General features: G+C 42.8%; 1 protein-coding gene across 2 annotated transcripts in view; it reads left to right on the top strand.

Annotated features, from left to right (window-relative positions):
• The window catches only part of LOC114559162 (nucleolar protein 4-like), a 184,226-nt gene extending 181,176 nt beyond the window's left edge, over positions 1-3,050 (top strand). For both annotated transcript variants that reach the window (XM_028583657.1, XM_028583658.1), the window contains one exon: positions 1,470-3,050. In XM_028583657.1, coding sequence (XP_028439458.1) covers positions 1,470-1,717 — 248 coding nt within the window. In that variant the 3' untranslated portion in view covers positions 1,718-3,050. The remainder of the gene's footprint in view (positions 1-1,469) is intronic.
• Positions 3,051-10,040: the final 6,990 nt, after the last annotated feature.

Here is a 10,040-nt window from a genome sequence, read left to right on the forward strand (position 1 = left end):
CAAAGTCTCATAAATATGCAGATTGGTACGGACATGTTAAGCTAGGGCTTTGTCAAATGGATGGATGTTTAGAGCAGAAGTGAATCCAAACGGAAGGGCTCAGCTTTCACTTGTTGTCTCAGGATGTAGCCCCACAAGCTACAATCGGTCTAGCGTAGCTTGGAGCGTCTGCGTTTACGTACCACGTTTAGGAGCCTAAAGGAATGTTGGGACATTTTGAAGTGTGGTTGTATGAGCTACTTCTCCATAGTCAGTGTGTTAGCTCCAGTAGATGGGGGTCAGCACTCCCCCAGTTTGGAGCAGCAGGCAGGAGTACCGACACAGAAGCTAAGCAATGTCCTGCTGTGGACGGGGGGCACAGGTAAACGCTTTTTAGACACCTAAAAACATCTGTATCAGTTTAAGTGTGTCCTATATTTAGAATATTTTCACCCCTTTACCTTGGTGTCAAACAGCTCTTTAGGACGGGGGGCAGTCATTTAACCTCGCCGAACACAGGAATTGTTGGTTTACCGCTGCCTCCATAAGATAGTATACTTGTGTTATTGTGTGTCTTTGGTGAATTAACCACACTACACTGCACACTATCTCTTTAATGTTGTCTTTCATTGTCATTCCCAACAATCTTTTCTGGCATCAAGAACTTGTCCTGACATATACTGTAGTTTCTTTTCTGGGGAGGCACACATATACTACAGCATAGCTTCGGCGGCTAGGTGGTTTAAGTTTAGAAACATTTTGAGCCTAATATCAGTTCACACATAGGCTTATCACCGAGTTGGTTGTAGTGGGTGAACAGAAAAATACACATCTATAACGTGGGACAGGTGCGTCGGAGAATGGGGGGAGTAGGTGTCATTGGGTGATGGTCTAGAAAAGTGTGCGGGAGTTTCTTTGCAAAGTTCTAATCGCTAACATAGCGGACTCATGGAAAAATACATTGGTTATCATTTTTTTGTCATGACTAATTTATTAATGACTCAGCAAACTCCGTATTCATTGGAATGAATTAGCCTTGCCAGCCTACTCACTGGAGTTCCAGAACTACACATATCCTATACTATAAGTACAATTTGGGCTGTATTATTTTTGTCCCCTTCAAAAATTGCTTTTGAGAAATTTTATGTTTATTGTCCCCCCCCCCCCAACTGTTGAACTGATGAAATGTACGCCCATGCCCTTAACATCCACCTATAAATCCAGTTTGGGTCTAGCTCACTGTGAGCAAAAACAAGCCATTTATCATGTGATAAAAGACAAGATTCCAGCCGTCTGGTGTCATTTTGAACTGACTGATCTTTCTCTCCTTCCCCTTCTCTCCCTGGTACTCCTCTCCTCCTCTTCATTTCACCTTTTATTTATCCCTCCTTTCTCTCCTCCACACCTGGCTCTTCTGTTCTTTCCGTCACTTCATCAATCTCCACCTTATCCCTCCCTCCTTTTCTTCCCCCTCTCCACCCCACTTTCAGGCCCCACAGACCTCAGCATGAAGTCTCTCTCCTCTGCCAACATCAGTAACTCCTCCTCCTCTGCCTCCGCCAACAACAGCCTGGGTGGGCGGGGCAGCGGGGGTGGCGGAGGGGGCGGGGCCTCGACCCAGCTCAGCCAACCGGAGATCACAGCCGTGCGTCAGCTGATCGCCGGCTACCGGGAGTCGGCCGCCTTCCTGCTTCGCTCGGCAGACGAGTTGGAGAACCTCATCCTGCAGCAGAACTGATCTGGGGGAAACGTCAGAGAATACACGCACACACACACAGACACACACACATACACTTCCCATTGTTTGTTTTGTGTCTGTCTGCGTCCCGTCTCTCCTCATCGATGCTGAACACCAGACCTCTTTTTTTTTTGTGCTATTCCCTGCCTTCTCTTTGATAACAGAGGGACAGAGTGAGGATGATGAATCCAAACCCCACCATCCCTAAAACAATCCCCCCCCCCACAACCTCCATCCATCCATTCTGAAAATGAAAAAAAAGAGAGAGAAAAAAGGAGCATTTGGACTCTGAAGGGATTTCTTCCTCTCCTCTCTGGGAGCACCTCACAATCAGCACTACACTCTGAGCCAAGGAGTGAGGAGGAGAGGAAGAAAGGAGGAGAGGAGCCTGGAAGAAGAGTAAAAGAGACTGTTGGAAAAAAAAGAAAAGAAAGACTTTGCCTCCTCGTGGCTGGAGAAGTGATGTTTGTGGAGCTCCAAGTTGGGGAGTTTTGATTGACGGGTGCCCCGGCCAACGCCGTCTTATGATGATAACAATTTAAAAAATGAATATGACTCCCTGAATTAGTACGACTGAAGCTGTTAAATGACACGTGTTTTTTGATTGGATTGGGTATTTAATTTGTTCTTTTTTTGGGGGGGGAGTCCAGTGAGTTTAGTTTTTGACCCTTCCCAAGTGACTGGAAGAAAGAGGCGGTTTGACTTCTCCACACAGATAGCACTAAATACGAGTGGCGAGGGGCGAGAGGATGGGAACTGGACAAGAAAAAGAGGAGTTGTTGTTGTTGTTGTTGTTGTTGTTGTTGTGATGCTGCAGGCTTGTATATAAGCTCTCTGTGTCCTTTAGCACTTTTCCCTTACCTGACACCCCGTCCTCCTCACCCCTTTTACCCAGGGAGCAACTTGCTACTTATGCATTCAAGACGCCATGTGGAACACCAGGAAATACCTCAGATCAGACCTGCCAACTCCATTTTCAGTTCCTCAAACACACACACACACACACACACACATAAACATAGACACACTCTGCAAGTGAATGGTAACATTCCCACCAGAAGCCAGTTTACTTCTACTTTACCACCCGATGTCTTCAAGGTTTATATATATTTTGGGGGGGGCGGATCAAACTGTATTTCACAAAAGACCTGTAATGTGGAAACGATGAAGCATTTCAAGAACTGATGATGTAAACACTGAAATCTTTTTTTCTTTCATATGTGCTGCTGTATATAACCACTTCATGTAGAAAGACTTGAGAAGAATCCGAGTTGAACGGTGACTTTCTCCTTAAATGGGAGGGTGTGTGTGTGTGTGTGTGTGTGTGTGTGTGTGTGTGTGTGTGTGTGTGGAGGGGGGTTTCTTAAATGAAAGGGGGGTTAAATGTTGACCCCCGCTTCTACTTTTTACAAATGTAGATGCATTGCCAACGAAACCTCAGCATCGTTCTGTTTAACTCCCCTCCTCCTCTTCTTCTTCCCTCCATTGGACCTACTCTTCACCTCTTCTACTTGGACCTAAACGCCCCCTCCCCCCCCCCCCTGGTCTGGTCCAGGTTTCAGAGGAAGAGGAGGATTGCTCTGTCTTACTGTGTTTGTCTGTTAAACTCTGAGATGGCCATTGCTATTGTTATTATTATTATTATTATTAGTATGTTTATAATGATGAACCTTCATGTTGCTGCTGCTAAACAAAAACCGGACCTTCTGCCATAGACCTGAAACCTCAACCAAGCCGGGCGTTAGCTAGCCGCTGTGCCCCCTGGAAACCCGAGCGGGAAAAAAACCCTGACCTCGAGTGCACCTGGACCCCGACGAAGCCTCCCAGGAGGACTGGGTGAAACCCCTCCTACCTTTATCCACGGGCCCGTCCCGCCTCGCTCAGACCACCTGGTTGCTCTCTTTGTTTTTTTGGCTTCCTAGGGCTTGATTCGTGTTGTGTTTGTGTTGTGACTTTCGAACTGTGACTCCTTTCAACCTTTTCCTTCCCATGATTCCATCCTCTGGATGTCCAGGGAGGGATGTATTACACCTTCACTGTGGCACTCCATCACAAGCCAACAAGTACACACTCAAAACCTCTTCAAGGGAGCAGACTAGTCCAGTAACACTGATGAACTGGTTAGGGATGAATGTTCATCTAACCCAGAAGGAAAGCAAGGCGTTGGCACTAAATGACTGCAGAGAACTGTTAAAAGACAAAGTCCATCCTTCATCCTGTTTAGCCTTATGAAGGTAGTTTCTGTTATAAGAGCTTTGAGAAGGTTATTTATTGAATAGCTGGTGTACCTGTTGTCCTGGCCAGAGTTTAGCCACAGCCTCTAGCTTGACATTTCGAAAATATGAGAGATTGATACCGTTATCTACTGTATGTTAAATGATGAAGCAACTCTAGTTTTGTCTCTTGGTACGGTTGCAAAAGAAAAACTAATTGTCTGGATGGGGTAGCTCTTAGCTTCTGGTTGATCTTTTCCACTCGACAGCTGTAGTACAGAAGTCGTTGGGAAAAGAAGAAAAAGACAAACAGGACTTAAATCCTCCCGAGACATCGCTCCGTGTGCCGTGGGCTTCGACTGTCCCGTCATCTTGATTTGCTCCCTGTTTTCGCACACTGAGCGAAGCAACAGTCATCTGTGATTTGAAGCGGGGGAGGCTGTGTGTGACTTGCACTGCTGAAGTCAGACGAGAGCAGTGAAAGACGTGTGGTGTGTTTTTTTGCAATGCAAATGATAATCATAGCATTTAACTGGTGGTTGGATGGTTTGTGTAGTGAAATCTGTATCATACGTACTGACTGATGACGTGTGAAGAGCCCATTAACCCAAAACATCCGTCACAAACTTTCACTGATGTACTACTGCGTCGAGTTCCCATTAGTTTGAAATGTTGAAAATGTAAAATGATTTCATTCATGGCAGATTAGACGTAGAATGAATGAAGAATTTGTGTTTGTCATTTTATCACAAAACGGGAAGCTTTGTTTAAAGTGTACTGATCACTGAATGACACGAGAGAAATATGCAAAAAGGAATGACCCAACTAGAGGAGGGGAGGGGGGGGGATGATGTCGTTAGAGTCAGACATGTTGGGCTACCAACGCTCTTAGAGGTGCAGTCCCATTTTGAAAAGATTGGTGATGTGTTGTCACTACGATTTGATTTAGTTTGTTAAAGATTAGATTTATCCGCCCTGTGAAATAGAAGAAACCCACAACATAAAAACGTTGTGAGCCCCACTGAGGTACAATCATTTCCCCTCTAATTTCAGTGTTTTTGGGTTGTTGGGCAAAAAATTCCATAATTATCTTTCAACATTTTTGTAATTCAAGTGGTCTAAGATAAAAACCAGACTTCTGCATTGCCTCTTGGCTCTGATTTTAGGCTTTAGAAAATCTAGCCCGTAAGGGAAGACTTTGGCCAATCACAGGTCATTTTCAGACCGAGAGAGAGAGCGTTCCTATTGGCTGTTCAGCGCATGCGTTGCCCGTGCGACAGAGAGATGGAGAGCTGCAGGGAGAGTTCTCACTCTACTTCAAATTCGGGTGTTTCTTTGCTTTCTACACCACTGCAGGTGTTTTGCTGATGTCTCTCCTCTTATCAGATATTATTATCATTAATATTTATGATGGAGGCTCATCACAGCTACACAAAAATACTCTGCTGGTCCCTCACGTCACAGCAGGAGCCAATGGTTTTCACTTTGACTTACAATTCAGTGGATTTCAGGAAGAATTTCAATCCCAACATCCTGACTCCTAACAGCCATACGTTACAGTACAGAATCGGTTTGAAATGGTTCCGTGTTGGTTTACTATCTGCACTTGAAGGATGATGTAACTTCCAATCAAAAAGAAAGGAATAGAGCCACAGTTGGAGTTGGAGATCTTAATCCAACGGGAACAATTGATACAAGTTAAGCCCCGACAGTCAGGAGACTTAATTATCATTGAATTGGGTTTCTTAAACTGCAGCTTGGAGCCTTAAATTAGCGTCCACATTGGTTTTAATGGACAAAAAATACTTTTTCTTACTTTAGATTTGAAAAATGAGAGCAGTTTAAGATTGTCTGTAAACAGTGAAGAGGTCCTTATTCCCCCTCTTCCTCCTCCTCAGTTTGATTCTTGCTACTGTCGGCTAAAAAACTCCTCCGGGACAAACTGCTTCTTTGAAGACGGCATCTGGGATTATTTTCTTCCTAGAAATAATTAATTTTTCTCAATGCTAAGATCGTCCCAAAAAGGAAGGGAAACAAAGTGCCCTGTGTGGAATTCTTGGTCAGGCTGTCGCTGATTTGAGAGTATTTGAAGTGATAATCAGGTAGTCTGTGGGGTGGGGGGCATTTGGGACTTTTTTTTTAATCTAACGGGTTCCTAAGTGTCAAAGCTCTCGCCAACCTCAGAAAAAGGGTTTTCTACGAGTGTTTCTGAGCCCAGGTCAGTTTACTTCAAAGCTGCAGAACAGCACCACACACACAAAAACCTGTACACAAAAAAGAACTAGGCAAATGACAATCTTTAGAAAGGTGTAATTTGCTCACTGTTTGATTTCCATTCCTTGTGTCTGTCTGTTGTCCCGTGGGACAGACCGGGCCAATAATCAGAGTGGTTTCAGCCCTCCGTTCTCCTCCTCCTGTTGTTGTTGTTGTTGATGATGACATCTCCACCGGCTCAGCAAACGGCCGACACCCATTTCTATCTGATTTCTATTTTTTAGAATTATTATTATTACCAGTGTTCTGAATCTTCTTAACGTTATTATTTTATAGATATATTTTGTAGTGCAAGTAAAGTGGTCTTTTTTGAAAAAAGATATTTTGTACACATTTTGCGTACACTGCACATTCCAAACATAGATGTCAACCAACATGGGGGGGGGGCCCTGACCGGCATCACCGCCAACATTTGTCAAATCTCAGATATATACGATGGACGGATTTAAAGCCCTTACTGTCCCGATAACCCAACTCCTCATTGAGTGTAATGTCCCTTTAAAGGTTACGTTTCCACACCGACACGGTTGTAAGATCACAGTCTGGCGTTGATCTAACCTAAAACAGGATTCCATGTGTTTGGAGGCTTGAAGAAGAGCTTGGAGAAAAGGTCACGGCAACTTCCTGACCTGTCAGACGTCACGGAGGCGTAAACATGGACGCTCCGGCTGGCGACATTTTCTTTTGCAGGATGGTAGGGGAAGACTCATGAAGGGCTAGTACTCGTTGCCTGCTCTGGTTGGGTTGGTTAGGTTTAGGCAACAGGAGTGGGATTGGTTATGGTTAGGGTAAGAATGTCAGGGCGAGCCAATCAGGGATCAGTCTTCCCCTACCAGCCTTCAAAAAAGAAAATGTGCCTCCGGCTGACGAGTAGCAGCTGAGAACAGAGCAAAATGTCATTACTATTATTATTACTACAGCACTAAATCAAAGGTCTTACCACCTTATCTGTATGACATATAGCCTTTTAGTCTTCACTGGAAAACAAGTGCAGGTTTATGGTAGAAGATTAGGGCCACGTGGGAAAAAATGGATTGAGTTCTGAGTTTAACAATTCTAAGACTTTTTTTTAAAGTCAAAGTAATTTATAAAGTCTAAAAATGTTAAAGTTTTTAGAAAATAGTCATAATTCTGAGAATAAAATCAGAATTCTGACTTTTTTTTAAAAAACTTTAAAAAAAAAATTAGACTTAAAAAAGAATCTGAATTCTGACTTTATAAAAAAAATTTAGACTTAAAAAAAATCTGAATTCTGATTTTGAAGTCGGAACTCCAATAAATCTTTCCACATGCGGCCCTAATCCTCTTCTGTACGAGTTAAAGACAAGTGGAATATTGAAATGATCATTTCTTTATTTGTCACTCACAGTGACTTTCTGTAGAGATTCTTCTCTTGGATATTTCAAGGCTGCCTATGGAGGAACATGGTTGACATATTTCAACCAAATTGTAGGAAGCCAATGTGTTTATTAACAGAGAATAAGATGCATCTCAAACTACTGGGAGCTATTAGCTGAGCTCAGGAGCCCAATAAATGCTTGACTACACTGTAAAATATGCTACTTTATTAATTTTTATTTCTTAAATTCCTTCTTAATACATGATGTAAATCTGGACATTTGAAAAGAAAAGAAAACCTAATCCTTCACTTTTAATTTCATTTTTTTCTTTTGTTCTTAATAATTTGTGTTCATTTGAAGAACATCCTCAGATCTTTAAAGGCAAAGACATTTTTGGGAAATATGCTTATTGGCTTTCTTGCCGAGAGTTAGTAGAGAAGATCGTTACCGCTGTCACATCTGTGCGTTAAATATGAAGCTGCAGCCAACCTAATCTTAGCTTAGCATAAAGACTGAAAACCGAGGGAAACGGGTAGCCTGGCTAGCCTTTTCCCCCTGCTTCCAGTCTTTATGCTAAGCTAACTAGCTGCTGGTTGCAGCTTCATGTGTACCAAACCGACATGATAGTGACAGTGCTGCAGGGGAAGCTTGGAACCCTCAGAGGAGCTGTGATGCCGGCCGGGTCTCCAAAACCATCACACACTTCTTGAGCCAGTCTGGTCTCAACACACACACACACACACACACACACACACACACACACACACACAAACAAAATGGAAGAAAAAAAAAAGAAATGAAAGGAGAAAAAATAATGGACCTTTTTTATTTTTCTATAATGGCAGAGTGTACTGTCAAAATCAAAAGAATGGCTTTCTGAGCCCAGTTGTTTTGAACTTCTGTTCCTTTTCGGTGGTGCTTTAGATGCTTTCATTGATTTATTTATTTTTTGCGATATTTGATTCTTTTCTTTGCCTGTGTTCACCTGACTTTGTACCGGACTCTTGATTGTCTTGAGTTCCCTCCCCCGGGGGCTTTGTACCTACAGTAATACCAATGTGAAACCTGTATTCTCCTCCTGATTTGACTCAGTGGAAGTGTGATGTTTACATGTACAGATTTTTGCGATTCTTTCTGGTTTGTTTTTTTTGTTTCCTCTCATCTCTCTATCCTTCTCTCTCCCCCCCATCATCCCTGTTTTCAGTTAATCTGACTCCTTCCTTAGACACTGAAGGGAAATGGGACTGCGTCTAAACACAATTCTAACCACTTCACACATAAGCCTATGTCGCTCGAGGGGACACGTTGACGTTTTTTTCTTTTCAGTCGATCACTTTTCTTCACCAGACTCCTGCTTACATTTTTCTTTTTTAGCTTTTAGAAATGCCTTGTTAGCAGTCACTTAGCATCTGGGCTAAAGGTGCGCCTCTGTTTTGGCTGAGGAACACCAGTTCACTGTGTGCCAACGGTGCAGGATTTCATTTCGGTGCTCTGGTGAAGGAACGTCACGCGGCTGAAATTTTAAAGCGCTGCGCCCCCCCCCTGGACGAAACCGATTGTTTGTTGTTGTTGTTTTTTTTTTTTTTTTTGGAAGGGGGGGAGGGAGTCAAGCTGTGTGTTTGTTTGGCTCAGCGGGGGCCGACCTCTCGGCTAACTCTACAGCACACAAAAATCCCAGTGGGGCCACAGTGACCCCCCCCACTGGTGTGTCCTCAGTGAATGATAAGCCATGACAGACCCCGTGTGTCGGGTCTCTTAGTCTATTAGTATATTTAGCAAAACTTTAAACTGCAGAAGACAAAACTCAACCTCAGGAAAAAAAAAAAAAAAAAAACATGACTTTTGTAAAAACACGTCTACTGAAGGCCCATTTCCCTCTCTTTGATACCATATAAATTATATCAAAAATTCTTTTTATATTTATTGTGTTTATAATTATAACAGTGGATACCTTTTTTTTTTTTTTCCAGTACCTGTGGCTAAATATTTTGATTCTTTAGAAAAAAAGTGTTGATAATATATGTGAAGCAACTTAAGTGATCGAGGAAAAAAAAATGAAATGTAGTCTTGTTTTTTTCTTCTGTCTGTTGGTTTGTTTAGCCCAACAATGAGAACATATCATTCTGGTCCATGACAAAGAAACCAATGATCGATAAAAACGGAGCTTTCTTATGTGTGATGTCACTGCTAAGGCTGAAATGTTTCTGGACTTTAAAAAAAAAAAAAAAAAAAAAAAATTGTGACCATTTTAGTTTAGTTTTTTTTGTTTTCTCCCGAGCTGTACGTCACAAAGCTAAATATACTAATAAAAGGGTGTGCTATCTATCAAACAGAGCAGCGTTTCTTCTTTATATTACACACCCACTGATGAAGGAAAGGTACAAGTTAGAGTTACCTGCAGGGGCGTAGCACCAGACCCTGGGCCCTAGGCAGTTCTGATGGGCCCCCATGTTCCTCAACACCCCCCAAAACATCTGTACACATGAATCTGGACGC

Source organism: Perca flavescens, chromosome 7 (assembly GCF_004354835.1).
Source record: "Perca flavescens isolate YP-PL-M2 chromosome 7, PFLA_1.0, whole genome shotgun sequence".
Taxonomy (NCBI): domain Eukaryota; kingdom Metazoa; phylum Chordata; class Actinopteri; order Perciformes; family Percidae; genus Perca; species Perca flavescens.